The sequence below is a fragment of the Rhinolophus sinicus genome, chromosome 15 (genome assembly GCF_057876585.1).
Source record: "Rhinolophus sinicus isolate RSI-liver-muscle chromosome 15, RSI-T2T, whole genome shotgun sequence".
NCBI lineage: Eukaryota > Metazoa > Chordata > Mammalia > Chiroptera > Rhinolophidae > Rhinolophus > Rhinolophus sinicus.
The window spans coordinates 22,972,362-22,994,725 of record NC_142515.1 but is presented as its reverse complement, the minus strand read 5'-3'; the positions used below and the strand labels follow the sequence as shown (position 1 = coordinate 22,994,725).

The 22,364-nt window shown below is 46.7% G+C and overlaps 2 protein-coding genes across 8 annotated transcripts in view; one reads left to right on the top strand and one right to left on the bottom strand.

Moving 5' to 3' along the window:
• POLL (DNA polymerase lambda) overlaps window positions 1–2,150 on the bottom strand; it is an 8,145-nt gene extending 5,995 nt beyond the window's left edge. Inside the window, exons 1-3 of one of the 5 annotated variants that reach the window (XM_019724954.3) lie at window positions 2,082–2,150; window positions 1,130–1,255; window positions 120–414 (exon numbers count right to left, since the gene is read on the bottom strand). In XM_019724954.3, coding sequence (XP_019580513.3) covers window positions 120–414; window positions 1,130–1,244 — 410 coding nt within the window. In that variant the 5' untranslated portion in view covers window positions 1,245–1,255; window positions 2,082–2,150. Of the gene's footprint in view, window positions 1–119; window positions 415–1,129; window positions 1,280–1,726; window positions 2,059–2,081 lie in introns of those variants that run through there. The other 4 variants (XM_019724953.3, XM_019724956.3, XM_074339154.2 and 1 more) reach the window with 4 other exon arrangements.
• Window positions 2,139–22,364, top strand: DPCD (deleted in primary ciliary dyskinesia homolog (mouse)). 3 transcript variants are annotated; one of them, XM_019724960.2, is made up of 6 exons: window positions 2,139–2,291; window positions 5,956–6,036; window positions 14,540–14,664; window positions 15,005–15,138; window positions 21,530–21,632; window positions 22,064–22,364. In XM_019724960.2, exons 1-6 carry the CDS (start codon window positions 2,228–2,230, stop codon window positions 22,166–22,168), a joined length of 612 nt encoding a protein of 203 aa, XP_019580519.2. In that variant the 5' UTR covers window positions 2,139–2,227; the 3' UTR covers window positions 22,169–22,364. The 3 variants fall into 3 exon arrangements, with proteins under 3 accessions (XP_019580519.2, XP_074195256.1, XP_088648007.1); XM_074339155.2 differs by lacking the exon at window positions 14,540–14,664 and having other exon boundaries at window positions 14,973–15,138; XM_088791881.1 differs by lacking the exon at window positions 5,956–6,036 and having other exon boundaries at window positions 2,188–2,291.

The window sequence follows — 22,364 nt, the reverse complement described above, 5'->3', positions numbered from 1 at the left end:
TCTGAAATCTTCATTTTCTATGTGTTCAATTCAGACAATGAGAGTCATTTTTAACAACCCAAGGAGAGAGCTCATGATGCTGCCAGAAAACATTTGAGGAAAGACTGGGACCAGCCCACCTGTCGGGGATGAAGATGCTGAATCCTGCCGTGTCCACCAGCCTTCTCTCCTGCAGGCATAAGCTCAGCCAGGCTGACTTTACCAGCTGAACCCCCGAGGGCAGCCGGGGCAGCCTAAGGAGGCGGAGGGCTCGCTCACAGTCCATGTCTTCATCCACCACAATATGAGTGACCCCTGGGGTCTGGGCAGGGCATATCTGGCCACCATGCTGGACAATCTGCTTCTCAAAGAGTTCTGCCCGCGCTCGCCCAATGCCAGTGGGCATAACATGGATCCGCAGGGAGCTCAACCACTCTGTGGGGTAGACATTCAGATGTCTATTGTCATAACTTTCATGTATGATCCAAATAAACCCTTTATAGTATCCCACCCCCAAACAATCATTTTTCTTCTATCCAGACAGCCTGCCCTCTGGGGATTCCACCTTAAGCATACAGTTCATTTCTTCAATGGGAATCTCCTGACGTCAGGGGTAAGGATTTTGATAGGTCCCGTTCCCTCATGTAAACTACAACATTGTCTGACACATTGTACGCATCCTATAGGTCACTTTGTTTGATCATTTATTCTTTCAACAAATATTAATAGACACCTACTGGGTACTAGGCACAAGACACACGTCTTGTCATTACAGGCCTCACATTCTAATAGATTGCCCCTCCCACCCGATATAAGCTTCTGCTATCTATTTGTCAATTTGGCTGCAAAATATCTTATACCTCTGGGGACCTGAAAGGGATTTCTGGTCCCCCCCACATTCCCAACCGCAGGCAACCTCCTGGAAAGCAAAGGATTCTGCTGGTCATTTCCTTAGGGACCAGGGAGTATTTTCTGATTGATGGAGGTCTTAGGGTGGGGTAAAAGAAAACACAACAAGTGGCCTGTCAAAGACCGGACCAAACCTAGTGGAAGGCAGGGTGGGCAGAGTCAGCTCTAGTATCTGACTGTGAACAATGTAGGAAGTCTGAAGGTTCAAGTACAGGAAGGTTCTGAGACTGGGTCCACTCACCTCCTGTTCCTTCTCCTTCTTCCCTCTTGGGAATCTTTGCAAGTACTTTTGATGATGGATTGGCATGAATTTTCTTTCGCTTGGGAAATGCCTTCAAGATGCCCCCAGAGTCCATTGAGTTACAGCCTGTTTGAAGGTTGATCAGGGTGGCTGTCGTATGGAAACCCAGATTTGAGGTTTCCTAACCCCTTTGCCTATGGAAGTGGGGTCTCTACTCCCAAAACGCAATCGAATGTCAGTGGTTTAGCCTAGCTCTCCACTCACCAGCCTTTCAAAGTCAGAGTATTGGGGGAAATGAGAGAAGAACGGGACTACTGGGAGTACTTTTGAGGGCTATGAAACGGTATCATTCCTCAGAGGGTTGCTCTAAAGATTCAGTGCAGCGTCTGCCGGGCTGCATCCCAAAAGGCTTTACTAAAAGGGAATGTCAGGCTAGGAAATGGCGCTACACCTTTAGGAAGGACGGGCTTCCAGGAGTGGAGACTGGGGTAAATCTGAACATAAACTTCACATAAACTTTCTCAGACCCACAGAGGAAAACATAGGGTGGGGTGGGGTGGGGTGGGGTGGGTAGAGTTAGGGAATAACGCCCTGCACCTGCCCTGGTCGCAGGCCTCTCGGCATGAGGGTGCGCAGCCTCCCAGCTGCAGGGAGATGGGTTGCGGCCGCAGCAGCTGTGGACCGCCTTCCGGGATTGGGGAGTATCGGTCTCACAGCTGCGGGTGGAGAAGACTCCGGCAGGTGTGGGGCACCCTCCTGCATACGCAGCTGGCACGAGCTCGGGACTGCCAGCTGGGGCCCAGAGGAGGACTCCCCGCTGGGGGCTGGAGCGTCCGGACCCTGCCCCCAGAACCCCACCTCCCCATTCCCGGGAGTCGGCCCGGGATAGGGTTAACTTCAGGCTCAACAAGCCAATAAAGGGACGGGCAAAAGTAAACTACTATCTACTTACCAGGGCAGCCAATGAGAGCGGACCAAGGGCGTGAGAAGGGAAAAAGGAGGGCAAATGACCAGAATAATTTCCGGGTGAAGCGGAAGTGACCCTAGGCGGAACGGTCGCCATGGCAGCGGCTGGGCACGCGACTGGGCGGAGGGAAGATGGCGGTGACAGGCTGGTTGGAGAGTCTGCGGGCGGCTGAGAAGACGGCGCTGCTGCAGGACGGTAACTCGAGGCCCCCCGTGAGCTCCCTCGTCCTTTTCCCCAGGGTCCAGCCCTCCACGCTGGCGCCTCCAGGAAGGGCCTCAGAGCCTGGACGGCAGAGCTGGAAGGGTCGCGGCCGCCAGCCAAGCCAGGTCCTGCATTTGAGATGAGGAAACTGAGGCCCAGAGAGATGATGTGATTGGAACACGTGTCTCTGGACACCCCCTAATTTCCTGTATATCACCTCGCTCCGCTCGGAGTTCTGTTACTAATAAATAATACGTAATTCCTTTCACATTCATTGTCATTTGCTCCTCACCCTGGAGGCTGTTTCCACCCCATTTTACAGAAAAGAAAACTGAAATCCAAGGTTTTAGACCAGCTCCGGCTCCCCCAGCCAGTCTTGACCTGGGATCCCATGAACCTCAGTCTGGGGGTTCTATTGCTGAAGGAAGCCTGGTGTCCATGGAGAGGCGGCAGAACTGCGCTGTAGTTAACGACTCTGCCATTAACTTACCCGGGACTCTCCTAGTCGCCCCATTTACCTGTTTGAACTGCACTTTCCTCATCTGTAAAATGAGCTGGATGGGCTGGCTACCTGTTATCTCTGAGGTCCTTTCCAGTTGTAATATTGTTTGTAAGTGAACCTCTAAATGTTCCCTGGGTCTTTAGGGGAGACAGAGTGAGGGCCCCGGGCTGCGCCTGGAAGACATGGGCACAGGGGTATGGAGTCTAACTTTCTCTCACCCTGAGATTGGCTGGTGTAGTCCCCCCTACCCTCCATGCTTCAAGGTCCCTTCCTGGACCCACTTGGCAGCCAGAATGAATTAGGTCTGAATTCCTGTAGCTTTTAGGGTACCAGCTAGGGACTTAACATCCTCAGGCAGAGGCCAATCAGGGAAGCCTGGAAGTTAAAATCAGCTGCTCATTTGCTCATTTATTCACGCAGCATTTAGGGAGGCTTTTACTATGTGCCAAGCTGTGTACTAGAGCAGAAATACATGTTGTCTTAGGAGTTCACAGAGTGGTCAGGAAAAGACATGTAAACAAATAAGAGTGTGTTAAGTAGAGGTTAGAATCTTCTATAAAATGCTATGGGAGCACAAAGTGGGAAATAATCAGCTCTTTGAAGGAAGACCTGACAGAAGAGGTGATGTTTATAGGTCCTAAAGAATTAATAGTCATTTGCTCAGTGGAGAAGAAGAGATGGCTATTCCAGCAAGAATAACTCACATGTAAAGGCATGGAGGTGTGAAAGTATATGGCTGATTACTAGGGGAATACAAAACATTTAGTGAGGCTGACTCATTCACCCAATCAATCCTAAGAACCACTTACAATGTGTCAGGTACTAGGTGCCAGGGTGCAAGGGTGAATAAAAGGTCTCTCTTCTCAAGAAGCAATGAGGGGAAATGGTGGGAAATAGAGATTGCAAATAAATTGGGGTATGTTGTGATAGATCCCCTATGCCAAGCTAAAGATTTTGAACATTATAGGACAGTTGTTTTTGTTTTTACCATAAAAAATACAGAACATAGAATTTACCATTTTAACCATTTTAAGTGTACAGTTCTGTGGCATTAAGTACGTTCACATTGTTGTGCGAGCATTACTACCATCCATCTCCAGAAATTTTTCATCTTCAGCTGAAACTATACCCATTAAACACTAATTCCCCGTTCCCCCTGCCCCCAGCCTCTGGCAACCAGCCTTCAACTTTCAGTCTTAATGAATTTGATTACTATAGGAACCTCGTGTAAGTGGAGTCATACAATATTTGTCCTTCTGTGACTGGCTAATTTAGCATAATGTCTTCAAGTTTCATCCATGTTGTCACATGTGTCAAAACTTCCTTTTTAAGACTGAATAATAGTCCATTGTATGTACAGACCACATGTGGTATGTTCATGTGTCCATGGACCCTCGGGTTGCTCCCACTATTGTGAATAATACTGCTGTGAACATAGGTGTGCAAATATCTGGTCAAGTCCCTGCTTTCACTTCCTTTGGTCTCAGGACAGTGTTGAAACAAACAGTGTTGAAACCAGGATCTTGGTGAAACAATGTTGTTAGTTCTTTTTTCAAGCAAAAAAAAAAAAAAAAGACAAACTAATATTAAATATACAAATACATCTTGTCAAACCTCTCCTGTAGATTTACCCTCCTGGGGTGTGGGTGGGTGGGTGGGTGAGTGATGTGACCTCCTTCCCACCAGGAATCACTGCTGTTGGTAATGAGAACCTAATACATTTTATATTTTTATTCAAAAATAATTTATGTTCATTATGGAAATATGAAAAATAAACATAATCTTACCATCCAGAGATAATCATAAATTACATTTCATATGTAAGCTATATTTTTCCATGCATCTACAATCACACGTATGCATTTTTCTTTTAACAAAATATCATATATTAATATCCTTAAAATGTTTTATATACATATACATACATACATACATACATATATATATAACAACTATGTATTAGACTAAAGTATAAATGAAATATAATCTTTGGGTAAGGGAGGATATTCTAAGCACAACTTCTGGGTAGTAACCACAAAGGAAAACACAGTTGATTATATAAAAATTAAACACCTGTTTGGGAAAACTCACTTTAAACAAAGTTAAAAGGCAATTGAAACAGCATATTTACAACATATATGACATGGGGCTAGTATATACAAAGCTCATTTAGATTAGTAAAAAAAAAAAAGATGAATACCCAAGTAAAATAGGCTAAGGCCTAAACAGATAATTCACTAGAAACATGACCAATAAACACTTGGATCCTGGTATGGTTATTAGAGCATGGACGTAGGCCACAAGTGAGTTTAAGCCTGGGCGGGTCACTTCGTACGTAGCTTTATGACTTTGGACAAGTTGCGTGACCTTTAAGCTTCAATTTTCCTCATTTGTGAAATACAGATAATGGTGGCATCTAGGATTATTGTGAGAATTAAATGCAATAGAAGATGAAAAGCGCCTGGCCAATAGTAAGCACTACGTCCTGCCTGGACTCAAGATTGGACTCCAGGGGGAGAAGAGGTTCAGGCCACACACCCTTTGTCGCTCACAGGCAGCATCTTGTACTCCACTCCTGACAGAAAAACCCCTTCCAGCTCTTTGAGCCATCCAAACGATTAAGGGTGTTGTGACCTCGGGGCCGGTTGAGAGGCGTACAGATTTGGGGTGCATTTCCCTAGAATACATATTAGGAACAACGCAAGGGAACCGTGTCCCAGGGGAGTGAATTGGACAGGAAAAAGACTTGGTAGATGAGACACAGTTGCAAGTGGCACCTTTAGCTGGTTAAGGGCTTTGAGGCTCTTCTTATTCATTAAATGTACGTTGGGCCTGCCTGCTGGGCATTAGTCCTCTGTTATTTGAGCTAGATTTTGAAAGACGTGGAGGGCAAGGAGGAGATGAAAAGTAGTATGGAGCTATGGATCGTGGAGGAAATGGCAGAGCAAAGACCTGTTCAGAGAAAGCTTCAGAAAGGGAGAGAGTCCCAGAACATGTCTTAAAGTAATGGTAGGCGATGGTTGGCAGGAGTTGGGAGGCTCTGGGAGGGTTTCTCAGTGTGCTCAAGGCTCGACGTTTCCCAGGTAGACCCCTTGAGCTGCAAGGTGCAAGGCAAGAGGAGGCCTGGGGGTAAAGCGCTCTCTGCTTTGTGCGTAGGGAGAAGGAAGGTGCACTATTTGTTCCCAGACGGGAAGGAAATGGCCGAAGAATATGATGAGAAGACGAGTGAACTACTCGGTAAGTGAAAGGGGCTCCCCGTGGGCCCTTAGGAACGCTTGGAGTGACCTAAGCACAGGTGAATACTTCTCACCTGAGCTTGAGGGAGGGGCCCAGCATCAAATGTGGGAGCCAGGGGAGACTGAGGGCTTTGAAGCAAGATTGTTCCTGAGAATAATCTGAGGTCACTAGACACCAGAAGTGGAGTGGGAGTCTGTCTGTTTGACCACTCCACCCCAGACAAATGAGAGAGTGGGTAATTCCTCTAAGGTGGAATGGGGGATGTAGAGAAGCCGTTGGGAGAAACTTTACAGAGAAGGTGGCGCCGGAAGTGAACCTTGTAGTGGTAAGGACAGGCTTTTACTGCAATTTCTTTGCTTGTTTTTTTCTTTTTTCTTTTTTCTTTTTTTTGCTTGTATTGTCTTTTGAAGCCACATTAGGAACAAGCAAGTACCAGAGGCAGCAGCTTCTGACCTTGCCTTAAAAGCAACACTATGAAATCTGACCCTCATCTTGGAGAACGTCTGAATCAAAGGGAGGAAGGGGTAGAAATGGTGGCTTTTGCAGCCTTGTCATCTGCGTTCCTATAGCTCTTTTCCTCTAAGAATCGGCTCCAACTTGCATTTCTTGGAATTATTTGATTTGTCCATCCTCTGTTCCCAGGTCTGCACATCAGCATTAACTGACTTCCCAGAGCTAGGTGACTGGTTCCTTGACCCAGGGCCTGAGGCTGTCAGCAGTGGGAGTTGGTCTCTTTATTAAGTTCTACCTGAAATGCTAAGACCAATGATGGAATCATGCACTGGGTTATTTTCTTGTCATTATTCCTGACTTTAATTTCTTCCTGGGTCTGATCGACAGGTAGTAGTGGTGAGGGAATTTCTTTTTCCCTTTTTCTGACAGCTCATAAATGTCTAGAACCGACAACATGGATTACGCTGGTTTGCATTCTCTTAGTCTCCAGTCTTTAAATGTTTGTCCTGCGCATGTTCAGTCACAGAGTAAAGTGTTGATCCCTCCTTATTATGAGCTGCTTGGGCTCCAGTCCCAATTGGTTTAGTCTGGTGCTATTAAAAATCTTGATGTGTTTAGCATATGACACTGATTTGGTGGAAACCAATACAGTAGTAATATCCTCACAATGCATTGTAATTTATAGCACTCCCAGGGGGTGACAGCCTTGGAATGCCTAACAGGGGCGAGCTTATGAAAGCAGAGGTCACGTGGGCTAACCACCAGCATGACCAGGCTAGAGACTAGCTGCAGCTCCTCTCCCCCAGCCCCCAGCGTCACCTCTCTTTTCTACACAGAGCAAATCAAGCAGCTATAGCTGCTGTGGCTATAAAAATAAACAAACAAATAAAACCTGGGTCTCTTAGTTGTGCTTGGACATGAAATTAAAATGAAAAAAATCCAGATTCCTTCATTTGTAGCATCCCACATTAACCTGTCATTTCTCCTCTTGGCAGGCGGGGAATAGACAGTGGCCTCCAAACTCCTTTTTTTAAAACGCAGAAATGGAGGTTCACGGGAGACCATTGTTTGGCTAAAGTTGACCTAGTAATGATATTCATACCGTAACTTTCATTGAGCACCATGCCAAGTGCTTTATGTGAATTATCTCGTTTAGTCATCTTCATTACGGCCCGATGAGGTAGGTACTGTTGTCCCCATTTTACAGTTAAAACAAGCAAACAAAAACCTGGAAGCTTCAAGAGTTTAAGCACCTTGTTCAGAATCACATAGCTGGTTAGTTTCTGAGCTAGGATTTAAACCTAGGTCTGTCTGATTGAGAGCCTATGCTTTAGTCAACAACTCTTGGGAATTGAGAATACTTAACCCTGCTTTCTTTTCTTTTTACTAAATTTTGCTCTCCCCTGAATGACCTGAGTAGGGGCTGGTGGGGGCAGGACAGAGATGGGCAGAGAGGAACACCCCACTCGAAACACCAGGCCCTTTGAACAGCTGATCCTTTTCTTACCCATTTCTAACCACCACACCACACCCCCACCTGCTGTCATTGCAAAGTAGTGTTCATTATTAACTTTTCTTTCTTTTTTCTTCTAATAATTTTTTATTTATTTTCCAATTACAGTTGATAGACACTGTTATATTAGTTTTTGGTGTACAACATAGTGACTGGTATTTATAAAACTTAAGAAATGATCACCCTGATAAGTCTAGTACCCATCTGACACGGTACATAGAGTTATTATAATATTATTGACTATATTCCCTATGCTGTGCTTTACATACACATGATTATTTTGCAACTACCAATCTGCACTTCTTAATCCCTTCCCCTTTTTCACCCATCCCCCCAAATCCCCTCCCATTTGGCAACCATCAAAATGTTCTCTGTATCTATGAGTTTGTTTCTGTTTTGTTTGTTCATTTATTTTCTTTTTTATACTCCACATATAAGTGAAATCATATGGTATTCATCTTTCTCTGACGTATTTCACTTAGCATAGTACCCTCTAGGTCCATCCATGTTGTTGCAGGTGGCAAGATGTCATTCTTTTTTATAACTGAGTATATTCCATTATATATATTTATCACTTCTTCTTTATCCATTCACTTATTGATGGACAATTAAGTTGCTTCCATATCTTGACTATTGTAAATAATGCTTCAGTAAGCATATGGATGCATATATCATTTCAAATTAGTGTTTTGGGTTTCTTTGGATAAATATCCAGAAGTTGAATTGCTGGGTCCTTCTTTGTCTCTTGTTATAGCGTTGTTTTAAAGTCTACTTTGTCTGGTATAGATATTGCTACTCCAGCTTTTGTTTTGTTTTGTTTTGTTTCCATTTTGATGAAATATTTTTTTTCCATCCCTTTGCTTTCTGTCTGTGTGTGTCTTTCAATCTGAAATGAGCCTCTTACAGGCAGTATATATAGGGGCCTTGTTTTCTTATCCATTCAGCTGCCCTATGTCTTTTGATTGGAGCATATAATCAATTTACATTTAAAGTAATTGCTAATAGATGTATAGTTATTGCCATTGTATTATTTATATTTTTTATCTTTTTTTTTTCTTCCAGGAGTCCCTTTAACATTTCTTGTAATACTGGTTTGCTGGTGATGAATTCCTTTAGCTTTTTCTTGTCTGGGAAGCTCTTTATCTGTTCTATAATTCCAAATGATAGCTTTGCTGGGTAGAGTAATCTTGGTTGTAGGTCCTTGCTTTTCATCATTTTGAATATTTTGTGCCAATCTCTTCTTGCCTGCAAAGTTTATGTTCAGAAATCAGCTGGCAGTCTTATGAGAGTTTCCTTGTAGGTAACTAACTGGGTTACTCTTGCTGCTTTTACTATTCTCTCTTTGTATTTAACCTTTGGTGTTTTAATTATGATGTGTCTTGGTGTGGGCCTGTTTGGGTTCATCTTGTTTGGGACTATGCCCTTGCTGGGCTTGTATGTCTAATACGGTCACCAGGTTAGGGAAGTTTTCTGTCATTATTTCTTCAAATAGGTTTTCAATTCCTTGCTCACTCCTTTTTGTGGTACCCCTATGATATGAATGTTGGTATACTTGATGTCCCAGCTATCCCAGCGGCCCCTTAAACTGTCCTCATTTCTTTGGATTCTTTTTTTGTCTTGCTATTCTGATTGGGTGTTTTCTGCTACCTTATTTTCCAAATTGCTGATTAGGTCCTCTGCTTCATCTAATCTACTGTTGATTCCCTCTAAGGTAGTCTTCATTTCAGTTATTGTAGTCTTCTTGTCTGACTGGTTCTTTTTTATGTTCTCTATCTCCATTTTTATGTTTCCTGTCTCTTTGTTGGTATGTTGGTTCTGGGGCCTCTTGGAAGGGACTGTGGTACAGGCCAATGTTAGCCGCTGCCTGTGCCCTGCCTACAGCCACTGGGTATGAGCTACAAAGTTATCTGCAGATGGGTGTCACTTGTGCTGGGCTTGGAGGTGCCTCAGAGAGGCTAAGCTGCAAACTGAGGCTGGCTGCCACTAGTGCTAGGCTTGGGACTGCTTAGCAAGAGGTACAGGGCATGCCAAGGTCAGATGCTCCTTGTTTGGGGTTTGTGAACCTTTGAGAGATTTTAGAAAAGCCCACAGCATGAGCCAAGACAGGCCGTTTGTATGAGAAAACCACTGGAAGCAACTTGGGTGGGCCTGCAAGTTGGGTGGGGCCGTGGTCTCAGGGAATCACCAGGGCGGGGTGAATGGTGTTAGCCAGGTTGATGAAGACTCAGATATGGTGCCCTCCTGCACTGCAGGCTGGGTGGGGGTAGGTCTCAACAAAGGAACAATGGCTTCTGCCAGCACTTCTGTCTAGGAGAAAGCTGCCCCCTCCAGCCCTTGCTCTGAAGCCAGACAAGTCAGTTCCTCCTCATATGTCCCTGGCACCTTTTGAGCTGCTGCCCTAGCTCTAGAGCTGAGAGTGAGTCTGTCAGAGAGTAAGTCCATGTGGGCAATTTAAAAGGAGCTCCTGGAACTCCAACTGCCTTCTGTCTCACTTAGTCACAGTCTCCACTAGTTTCCACATCCAGAAGTCATGGGACATCTCTTCGTGGCACTGGAACCCTGGGCTGGGGAGCCTGGTGTGGGGCTGGAACCCCACACTCCTCAGAGGGTACCTCTGCAGCCAAAATATCCCTCCTGAGTTTTAACCACCACACATGGGTGTGGGACCAGGCCATTCTGTGCCTCGGCCCCTCCCACCAGTCTCCATTTGGCTTCTGTACATCCTTAATTACAGGACTTCTGTTCAGCTACACTTCAGGTGGTTCTCAAAGTTGGTTTTTCTGTAGTTTAGTTGTAATTTTGATGTGGTCCTGGGAGGAGGTGAGCACAGCATTTACCTACTCCACCATCTTGACTGGAACTGTCTCATTATTAATTTTTAAATATAAATAATCCCAGGGCTTGAACTGACTTTTACTTGTGTGTTCTATTAAGTATAATATGAACAGTGTTTTAGTGGCCATAAATGGGAATAGTTTCCATTTTTCTAGCTAATTATATAAATTTGATAATTGGCCAAACTGGTTTTCTGTTAGAAAAACTCAGAAAGTAATTTATAGAGGAAGAATTGAAAGTAGTGCGTCTGTCTAGGTTGGAGTTCTTCCAGTCGGTGTTAATAAGCATAGTAGTGTCATAGTTTTTCTACCCTCTCAATGCTATTCATTCCTATCCCTGAATACATACAGCCTCTTACATGAAGGCTGTATGTATTCATAGAGGAAAAAACTGAAGGGCCCCATAACAATGACCGGAACATCAAACCAGCCCCAGAGGAACACAGCATGTCCAGAGGTGCATAGGCTGAAGGGCAGGCCATCCCCTAGCGATTACATTCGGATTACCGGCTTAATCTGCTTTGGTATTTGACTGCCAGCCTAACCACCCCAGGCTGCATTTGGAGGATATTGAGCACTTTCATCCCCAAGCACTTCACTGGCTTTATAAATGACCCACTCGATTCTCTTCAGCCTCCTCAGGGATGGGACGTGGCAGCTGTTTAATAGCCACATAGCAACGTTGCAGTGTTTTAGGGCAGAAAAGAAGAATCCTACATCCAGTTTAAGCTGCAGGGAGTATTTAGGAAAGGGGAATGTAATTATCCACATTGGAAGTGGGCCAGGGCTTGGAGCTTTGGGGAAAGAGGCCTTTAGGACCTCTACTTTCCAGCCCACCTGAAAGATGGGGCCTCCTTTCAGCAGTCTGGGACATCAGCCTGCTTCCTGCTGACTTAGGAAAAAGCCCCCAGGCGCTGCCTCCTTCATATAGTCCCCATCAGATCCTTTATAGGGTCATTGAAAGTCTCCTTTCCAAGGACTGGCCCTGGCTCAGCTGGGAAGATATGACAGCGTCCCAGGGAGCTGCCTTGCACACACCAGTTTGAGTTTAACATATAATCAAATCAGAGTGACAGCAGGTGGAAGCAGTCTTCTGTTGCCGCAGGAGCTGTCCTTGAGTTCAGGAACAAAGACAGGACAAGAAGACAAGACAAAGTGTGGATTTGCACGTCTGCATTCATGCCCGCGTCCATGGGAAAAAATAACAAGGACTTCACGAAAATCATTTATTGGTCTTATAAGGGAATGAATAAGGAGACTTTCTAACAAAGAATTTAATCCCAAAGTATTGAAACAAACAAACAAACAAAACAAAACAAGGGGAAACAACCAAAGGTACTAAGTTCCTGTGACCTGAGTGGCTTTTTAAGATCAGTGGTAAAGAAATGAATAGCTGACTTTCCTCCTCCTTAGTGTACTCCTTGGGAAGGCCTCTGTGCAAAACCCAACATTCCTTGGAGTAAAAGAGTAGACAGGAAATCCTGGGGTCGCAATTGCCTCTGTTGGCCACACTGGTATCATGTGTTAGGACATGTGATTTAACAAGGCTCATTATTACTGGGGTGCCTCACTTATCTAGCCCCAGAAAGTTAGGTGCTCCTCATAAATTACATTGTCAGATAAAGCCTTTCTTTCAAAGACTAAAATTTAAAAAAAGAAGTAGAGCTACTGAAAAATGATAGAAACCTTTCTAAATATCATGTATGCTTATTGAACAATTATAGAGTATAATTTAGCCTTTTATTAGTGACTCAAATTCTGGACTTGGAGGTAGGAGACCTGAATTTTAGCTGTGTCTTTTGCAGGTTCGTTTATCTCTCTGAGTATTGGTAATTCTTCATACTCTGTCCCCTTGGAGGGTGGCAGCAAGGGAAGAAACACTATTTCCCATTTAGAAAATACAGGCATTGGACTGGATGCTTTCTAAGGGAACCTCCACCTTTAAATGTGTGATGATTGTGTTCCACCTATAGTGATCCCCCCAGGGTCTAAGGGTGCTTGTTTGCCCTCACACTAAATGGTCCCCGTACTTTGTACTTTTGCCATTGCCCTCCAGTGTGGGCTGTCCTCTCATGCTGTTGCCAATATGCCTGGGGAAACAATTTTCTGCCTTATTCTACACATAGCCTTTTATACATAGTCTGAGTGAGAATCGAGGAGTGATCTTTCCTACAGTACAGAGTGAGCTGTGTGGGTCTTCTCACAATAAGCCGCTGCTCGGAGGCATTTGTCACTTCTGAGTTTGTGACTGTGACAGAGTCCCCCAGAAGGCTGGCTTTCAGTTAAGCGAGGTGCTATGTTAAATGAATAGATTTGGATATACTCCTGGTCACAGTCCATTCACTTAAGAGAGTAGAAGTATTTGTGGGAAAAAAAAAAAAAGTTGCCTATAAAGCATATTTCCAAATTTTACTCTTCCATATTAATTTTCATTATAAACTTGGAAATGTGTTTCTAGGGAGAATTTTTGGCCCTAAGACGTAATAAAATCACATTGCAGAATGCAGCAGACCTTGTAAAAGCACATATTCAAGGGGAAATTCTAATTTTACAGCACACTTTTGTGTTCAGCTTGCGTGCTTTACTTAGAGCAGTGAGGGTGTTTGGGTTTGGCACAGCTGCTCCAAAGGTCTCAAAGAAACCCACCGGCGCTCCTGATTCAGAGAATCAGGCAGCAGCTCTCATCCCCCAGCCCAGAAAAGGGAGCTAACGGGAACAGCTGCAGCAGAATCCCTGGCCCTTTTTGAGTTGTTTAGCTCCTTACAACAGCATCAGGAAGGCTGCTGGCCTTTAGCAGCACCTGGGCTGCTCAGGCTGGATGATGCCCCAATGCAGCAGGAGGGGAAAGGAACAGAGGGGTTACAGCTTCGGAGGTCCCTCCTGCAGTGATGGGCTGCCCTGTGACTGCAGTCCTAATGACACGGCTGAGTGGGGTTCCAAAAACCCTGGCAGGGCTTTTCAGGTCATGTCCATTGAACTAGTTTGTTTGCAATGTATGTGCCTTATTTGAAAAAAAAAAAAAAAAAAAAAATCTTATGCAAACATCTGGGTTGTAAAAGAAGGTAAAAACAGAGATGGTTGTTTGCCTGATAAAAGGATGATTCCCCATCACAAAAAATTCCCGTTAGAGCTTCTATAAATAATGCATTAAAAATATGATGTGTGCCTAAAATTTTGTTTAAATACAACTTTGGGGCTGTTGTTTTAAACCTGGTTTACCTAAAATGAGTAAATTTCTACATTTGGACTTTCTGAGTCATGAGACAAATCTGCCTATCAACTTTCACCCTCTTCATTTTTCTTTTGCACATTTTTAGATGGAAAAAAATGCATGTCAACTCACTTTTTGGGAACCAAAATTTCCCAGTTACCAATAGCTACGCTTTTCCTAACCCTTGCATTTTTCCCTTAGTCAAAGCCACACCTGGGGGTTTCTTAACTCCACTTGGCTCCTTGCCGAGTTTGTTCCAGTTCCTTTTGTCTGGGTGTCGATGATATGGCCTATATAGGTTGTCTAAGGTTGAAATGCTCTACTGAGATTTCAGAGGATGTGAGGTCCCTGCTCTGATGGACAAAGCCATTGGAAAGGCCCATAGCTCCCACTTTTATCCTGTTCTCTTACCTCCGGTGATGTCCATGATTCAGCAGAAAAGAGCAGAGCCCCTTTCATCCCCATAATCCCATTGCTTCCTTCTCTTCCCAGTGAGAAAGTGGCGTGTTAAAAGTGCCCTGGGAGCCTTGGGCCAGTGGCAGATTGAGGTGGGAGAGCCAGCACCCCATGGAGCAGGGAGCCTGGGGCCTGAAGTCATCAAGGAGAGCAATGCCAATGTATGTCTACCTGTCAGGAGTCTTGGGTTAGGGGGCCTGGGGGGGGTGGGCTGCCAGCCCTTGAGGACGGACCATGTTTTGTTCACTCCTCATCTCCAATGTGCCCACCTGCACACAATAGTCTAGAGGTGCTTGATGAATGAATACCCAAAGGGTTTTGGTTTGGTCATCCCAGGGCGAGTGTCCCAGTCCTGGAATGTCACAACGATAACAGCATCAGAGGGAGCTGAGGAGAAGAACTGTCTCCCGTGGTGCCTGCGGGCAGAGTTTTGTGGAGGGGGAATCATCCCTTCCTACCCCTCCCCAAGAACAGTCCAGGAGTTGGATTTGCCTTCTGCAGCCCATCTTCATGCGCAAGGACACCAAGATGAGTTTCCAGTGGCGGATCCGAAACCTCACCTACCCTAAGGATGTCTATAGTGTCTGTGTGGACCAGACGGAGCGCTGTGTGGTTGTCAGAACAAGCAACAAAAAGTAAGGAGTGTGGTGGGCAGCGGGCTGCCTGTGGCTGAACCGGGTGGGGGTGGGCTTTGACCTGGGTTAGGGCTCAGACTGCCCCCTACCCCTGGTAGGGGCCTCAGAGACGCCTCCTCCAACTCTGAGGGAGGGAGGGAAGAGGGCTGCACTAAAACCCCAGTAGGCACTGAAAGCTGAAGGGCTTCCTTCCAGCAAGACCAGCTGGAATACTATAATTGGCTCCATCAGGGCAGGGAAATTTGAACATGTGTCTGGTCCAGTACCTGACACATACTGGGGCTCAATAAATGTTTGTTGAATGAGGGGATGAGGGAATCACCTGGCTGTTAACTTATGATCTCAGGTGGTTTTGCTGTGAGATTATTGTGACTTTGACCTCTGGCTGGATCTAGTCCATGGTGAACTTGGCCTGGGGATATCACTTTTGGAGCTGGCAGGGTGCCAGGACCTGGAAGTCACACTTATCTGAGGTGGCAGTTACGGGACTTTGAAGTGTTGGCCTGGGAGCAGCAAACCTGATCCCTTCCTTGACTAAGGGACAGTGGGCAGGTGCTTTGGCCTCTTGGAAGTCTCTTACATTACGTTTCAAAAGGGGTACTCAACTTCTGTTTGCTCCTCTCCTGGTGGTCTGCTGGGGGAAGGCAAAATGTAGGGTTGAGGGAACAGAAGATGGCCAAGGTGGAGATTTGATCCTGGCAAGGATGCCTCCGGGCTGACCATCTTAGAAATGCATCGATCCCATTTACATTTCCGGAGCTCTGACTGATCACAGGAGAAGGAAGAACGCTGTAATGAATCAGTCTTGCTGTGGGCCAGAGGGCTTGCAGTGTATGACCAACTCCCATGACGTAGATTCGGGGTATTGATATGGGAGGTTTTGTGAGTTACTGGTCCACAAGCTGTGAAGCCACCCAAGCTGTGAATGCCTCATGGGGTGCTAGGCTTAGCTCAGAGGTGCCCCCGCTGGTTTACATGCAGTAAGGAGGACACAGCTCTGCCCATCTTCTCAGGTGGTGTAGTGCCAGCCTCCCCTTTCATCTCCCTCAAGTCCATCCACAAGGCCCAGAGGGAAGCAGTGTGGCTCCCAGGCTTCCCCCAGTGCAGCCCTGGGTCCTGCCCACTTCTTATGACCTCCCCTCTACCCCATCACTTTGGCAGGGTTAAGAGGACAGGGAAGGGGTGGAGATGAATGAATTAATTTCAGGATTATTGCTGTACATGCAGCCAGTAGCCCCTGCAGTGGACCTTGTGTATAAATATAAAGTCATAATAATAAGGGTTTGCGTTTATAAAGCACTTTGAAGCCCTCAGACAAAAGGCACTTTATTCCCGTTATTGTTCTCATCATTAACAGGAGTCAGTGCCTAAAGTGGAATTTAGCAATTTCAGACAACAGAGAAATTGCCTTTAGGAAAACAAACTCCATGCTTCAGCAAGCACTCCCTGGCGTAAGAGGCCTTGGGTCCAAACTGGGAACAAAAGTGCTTCTGATAGCACTTGAGTCTGCAGCCCAGCAGTTTGTGGAGCTGGCTGCTGCCTCCCTTTTGTCCCCCAGAGGTCACTGTCGAATACAGATATCAGACAGAAATGTGATTACTGGGGAGTGAGAAAAGAGAGGCTAGCTAACTCACCAAAAAAATTCATCTGTGGGGAGGTCCTCCGGGTCCCATCTCCTGCGTGTCTCCAGCCGTAGGTGGCGCTGTTGGCCAGCAGCTCCATGGCTACAGGCCCACTCCAGTGCCCAAGACAGCAGGAGACATTTTTGAACTGATGGGTGAGGCCAGGTGGGGTGGGGTAGTGCCCCTGGAGGGGGTAGGACCAGGGGTTGGAGAGGAGAAGAGTTTGTCAGTGTCCCCTTTGGAGCCAACGCTGAGCCTCTGGTCCAGTGGCCCAGCCTAGCCGGCCTCAGGTCCCTCTCCTGGGAGGTAGGCGAGAGGGACCACTAAACCCTTAATCTTGAGCCTAGTGGCATTTTCATCTTTGACCTGGAGTAGTAATGTGTCCTGTACCTTTACTACCATTAATTAAACAGAACTTAATGGCTATTCCTTTGAGCAGTGTTTAACTTTCTTAGGATACTTTAAAAATATTTTTTCTGGTCATCACACTGTCCAAAGGTGGGCAGGGTACATATTTTTATTCTTGTGTTATATGTTAATGGTTATGTAAGGGCATCTGTAAAGTCAGCATGATGAAGTGACTTGCTGAAGGGATAGTGGCAGTCTCAATGCCCAGGCATTTGGTTTCCACCACACTGTGGCATTTCTCTCTGATTCGAGTTCTTCCTTCATCTGGAGGTTCTGTGCCTGCCTGGTCTAATGTTCTGGCATGTGGTTACTAATAGAAGCCGGAGTTCCTCTGTCCGTACTACCTTGTCCCTGAAGAACTGGGTTGGCCACTTTTCTTGAAGGAGTTGATTCCAGTGCATTATGCCGTTGGCCTCAGGTGTTAGTGAGGATGAATCAGAGAAGGAAGAAAGTGCTTTTCCAGGATCGCAGTGTGGAACCATCTGTTCCTGTTAAGAGTGTTTGTGCAGAAAATGTTCTTAGCCTCCGCCTAGAAGCTGGCAGCTGTAACAAGCCAGGGTGCTGGAGTGGGAAGATGTCGGCTTAAATCTGGCTTCTGCCATGTATTAGTTGTGGAATTTTAGGCAAGGTTTCCTCATCTATCACAGGGGAATACATATACCTACCTCAAGGATTGGAGAATTTGATGAAACCCTATACGTACAAATGCCTAGTACAATGGCCGGCCTGAAGCAGATTCCCAATTCTTTGCAAATTGGGACCTGAAGAGAATGTTGCTGATTTGGCATCAGCGATACTAGACTGTGGAGGTGTTAATGGGCATCACTAGAAAACAGGATTCGGTGTTCAAATAGGTTCAGGAAACTGGATTAAACAAGTTTCTCTTTGGTACGTACCCTGTTTCCCCAAAAATAAGACCTAGCTAGACAATCAGCTCTAATGTGTCTTTTGGAGCAAAAATTAATGTAAGACCCGGTCTTAGTTTACTATAAGACCCAGTATAATATAATATAATAAATATAAGACCGGGTCTTATATTAATTTTTGCTCCAAAAGACGCATTAGAGCTGATTGTCCGGCTAGGTCTCATTTTCGGGGAAACACGGTAGGACTTCTGAGAGCCTTTAGTATGTGAATGTGTATTGTGACTCTAAGAGGGGCTGCTGTAGGCAGGAATGGCCATTTTTGTGTGGACCCTTGATGTTTAAAGAAGAAGGAAGATTTGCCTACCGGTTTTCTAAGGGCTGGACTCTCTGGTTGGCTTCTCCCCCAACCATGTGTGCAGTTGTACAGGGCGCCCCCTTGAGGCGTGTGGGGCATGGCCCCCATGCACTGTATGGGGCAGCGTGATTGACTCCACAGTGGCCCTCCCTGCCTTTTCTTTCAGCCTGTCCTCCAGTCTCTCTCTGAAGACCTGGCCTTTCTCAGTTCACTGCAAGGGAGATTGGGCTGGGAAAGGACTGGGAATTGGGAAGGGGATACAGTGGAAAGAGAGTGATGGGGTGTGGTAGGTCATTTCTGAAATAGCCAAAATGAAGGAGGGCTTTTTGGCACATGTTGAAGAGAGGTACAGAGTTGGCCTGTTCCATGAACTTTAAGTCCATCTACGGCAGCTCCTTTATTTGAGGAAGGAATTTGGAGGAAGAAACTGAGGGTCCAAAGCTACCTGGCTTTCCCAGGGTCACAGGGCAGGGCCAGGAGGCCTCCTGAGAGCGTCCGCTTCCACATATGTCTTTTAAACACCTTTGAAATTCAGAATGGAAGACCACCGTATCTTAGAGAGAGTGCTGTGGGGACCTGCAGGGTGGCTGGCTCCTCGGGGAGCCCACCCCCCATACCTGCCCCATCCTTGTAGAAATGCAGGGAACCTAGACCAGGTGGTCTATTACTTAGAGGTAAGAATGTGGAAAGATGGAGGGGTCAGGAGATTTGGTGAATTATTACTTATAATTAGGGAGTCTCCATTCACGAGTTTTGTGACTTTGGCAAGATACCAAACTTTTCTGTGCCTCAGTTTCCTTTTCTGTAAAAGAGGATAATAGAAGTAACCAACCTGAAAAGGTTGTTTTGAGGATTTAGTGTGTCTAGAACAGTGCCTGGCACAGAATCAGCATTAATAAATGTCACCTTTCATGTGTGTCTGATACTGAGGACAGAGAAGGGAAGTTGAACTGGGGGAGTGTTGCAGAAAGCCCAGGAACCACTTTCTGTAAGAGTTAGCTTTTAGCAGGAACACAGCACGGTCTCCTCAGGCAGCGATGTGGCCTTGTTTCTTCTTTACCCGTAAATCTCCAGCTCACAGCTCAAGGTCTAGGACACAGTTGATGCCTAGGAAATGTTTGCTACCTACCTAGGGCTGCCTGAGGCTAAGCATTCTGACTTCTCCAGAAGTGCAGTGGGTCCCTCTCTAGTCCAGGTGCTGGTGAGAAAGTCAAATGCCATTCCTCTCAGGGCAAACCCCAAAATCAGGGGTGAGAAGGGGCGGAGCTACTCTGTGAGGCGATGCCTCGTGAAAGGTGGGAGTAGGACAGGGAAGGGGGCAGCAAGCCACGCACCTCACATTCCCTTTGACCTGCTGTCATTGAGGCCAAACCCCAGGATTCCTTTGGCAGTCCCGTTGCCCCAGCTTGGGGAATATAGCTGGACATTGCCCCTCTTGGGGTGCACAGGTGTGCCCCTGTCTGCCCAGCATGCAAGCCAGGTAGGCAGATAGGATACCCCCGTGCTCCGCACAGGAAGGTCTTACACAGGCCCTGTGGGTTCTGCTGGGCTGCGTGTGGTTGGGCTGCTCCTCTCCTGGTTCTGCTTCTTGTGTATATTTGCAGGGAAGATGTTAACACTTCCTAACAAGCCTTTGTGTTCATCTAATCTCTGCTGTTTAACCTTTGACTCTCCCTATTATCAGTGTCTGCCACCTTTGCTGGCCAGACCTAGGGCCCCAGGAAGAGACCTCAGCCTGTGCTGGCTAGGAAGAGGATGAGGCAGGCATTCCACCCCGTTAGGCAGGCAGATGGATCGCCTTTCCCTGGGGCAGAGCTTTGGAAAATAAAGCAAACCTGTGGTGCTATTAGGACCCCCCAGCCCCCACTCCTTTTGAACTGTCAGCCTTTAAGTAAACATTCTTTTCCTGCCATGGGTCCCAGCACCTTGGTGGGGAGCGGGGAACCTGGGAGGAGAGGGGCCCTGAGAGCCTCTGCTAAACTGAGGGATTTGGGCAGGGAGAGCGGGGCAGAAGTGCTGCATTGATGTCAACTCTCTGAGTCCCCAGGGCATCAGGGCTTTTGAAGTGGACTCGGGGTAGCTGTCACCACAAGGACCAGGCTCCTCTGAAGTATTAGAAGCCCCTCCTCTCCAGGCCCCTCACTTGAGTTTGTTTGTACCTGCCTGCAGGTTTCCCTCCCCAGCCCACACATCCTCGGCAGCAGCAATGATGCCGTGCCCAGGTGACAGGTCTGGCAGCCACTGGCCAGAGCCTAGGCTATACTTCCACCTGGGAAAATGCCAAACGGGCCAGCTGCTAGTGATGAATAGGCCATTCTTTGTGCTCTGGTGTGATAAGCACCAAACTAGGAGCAAGGAACTTTAATCCTGACTCCACTGACTGGCAAGACATTTCACCTCACTGAGCCGCGTTTCCTCTTCTTTAAAGGTCAAATTTCCTGCAAAACAAAGTCCAGTTACACACATTATAGGATGGGTGTTGCTATCTGGGATTTTTTGTTTTGTTTTTTTTACTAAAAGGGATCATTAATCTCTGGACTGGCACCTACAGACGATAGGGGTTGTGTGTGGTGTGTGAAAAGGAGTGGGGCCGCAGGGCCAGCGAAGTGCTCGAGTCCCAGAAATCCAGCTTCCACGATGAGTCACATGGTTTGTCCCCTCTGGGAGCTTTCTCCTTGTGCATATACTTCCCTCTGCCTACAAGTAAGTCAGCTGACACCGCCTTGAGAGATCCCAGAGGACAAAGGTAGCTGAGGCCTTCAGTTGGAAGTCTCAGGTAAATGGTAACTGTCAGTCCCCAGTTTGGGAGGAGCGCCCTAGATGTCCTTACTCTGTCCCTTGTTAGCACACATATCACATTTTCTTGGGGTGCAGAGGAGGCCTGGCTTGCCTGAGCTATCTGTGTATTCCAGGTTTCTTCTGTGTCTTTGGTAGTCCCAAGCTTGCAGAAGTGGCCCAGAGGAACTCCCAGAGATAAGGGTGGGCGAGGGAGAAGTTTTTATTTGAAAATGCAGAAACCTTGGAAACAGAGCCCAGGATGTGAAGACACTGGGTGAAAAGTCAGTATAAGGGTGGTATGAAGTACTCTAACCCCTGGCTTAATCAAGGAGTCATGACTCGTCCTGCTTATGTCTCCACAGGTACTACAAGAAGTTCTCCATTCCTGACCTGGACAGATACCAGCTACCTCTGGATGACTCTTTGCTGAGCTTTGCTTATGCCAACTGCACCCTGATCATATCCGTAAGATTCACCCAAATTTACCGCTGCAGCAGGGAGAGGCTCCCTCTTTCCCTGCCCATAGGAGTCCCCAGTCCCTTGGAGTGTGCTTGCCACAGAACAGGCAGCTCTAGTTCAGCCGGGGGAGAGCAGAGTGGGGGCTCAGGGAGAAGCCTGATCTTATGAATCACAGCTGAAAGAGGATAGAGGGTGACGGGAAGGGGTGGAAATCACAGGACTGGGGTTCTGGTCCAAGGCCTGCTCCTACCCAGCCATGTGACCTTGAGCAAATCAAGCCTGTAGGCCTCAATTTCCTCATCTTTGTATAAAGAGATCAGAAGGGGCCGTGTGTGTGTGTGTGTGTGTGTGTGTGTGTGTGTGTGTATGTGTGTATGTGTGTGTGTAGGGAGGGGGGATGTGACTGAATTATGTCTTCTCCCTGGCTTTGTCTACAGTACCAGAAGCCAAAGGAGGTCCTGCTGGCGGAGTCAGAGCTGCAGAAGGAGCTGAAGAAGGTAAAGATGGCCCACAGCAGTGATGGGGACTGCAAGACCCAGTAGTGGACCCGAGCCTGCACTTCGGGGTGGCAAGTGGGTGAGGCTCTTCCTGTCAGCTGTGAGACTTCGAGGCCTGGGCCTTTCTGGCCCAGGGCAGTCTCTTCTCTTCCAGGCTCTAAAAGAGCTGGGCCTTGGGGCACTCCTGGCCCCCTGCATCGTGGTCTGATCTGAGTAAAGTCATTCTGAGTCGCTGTGGGTA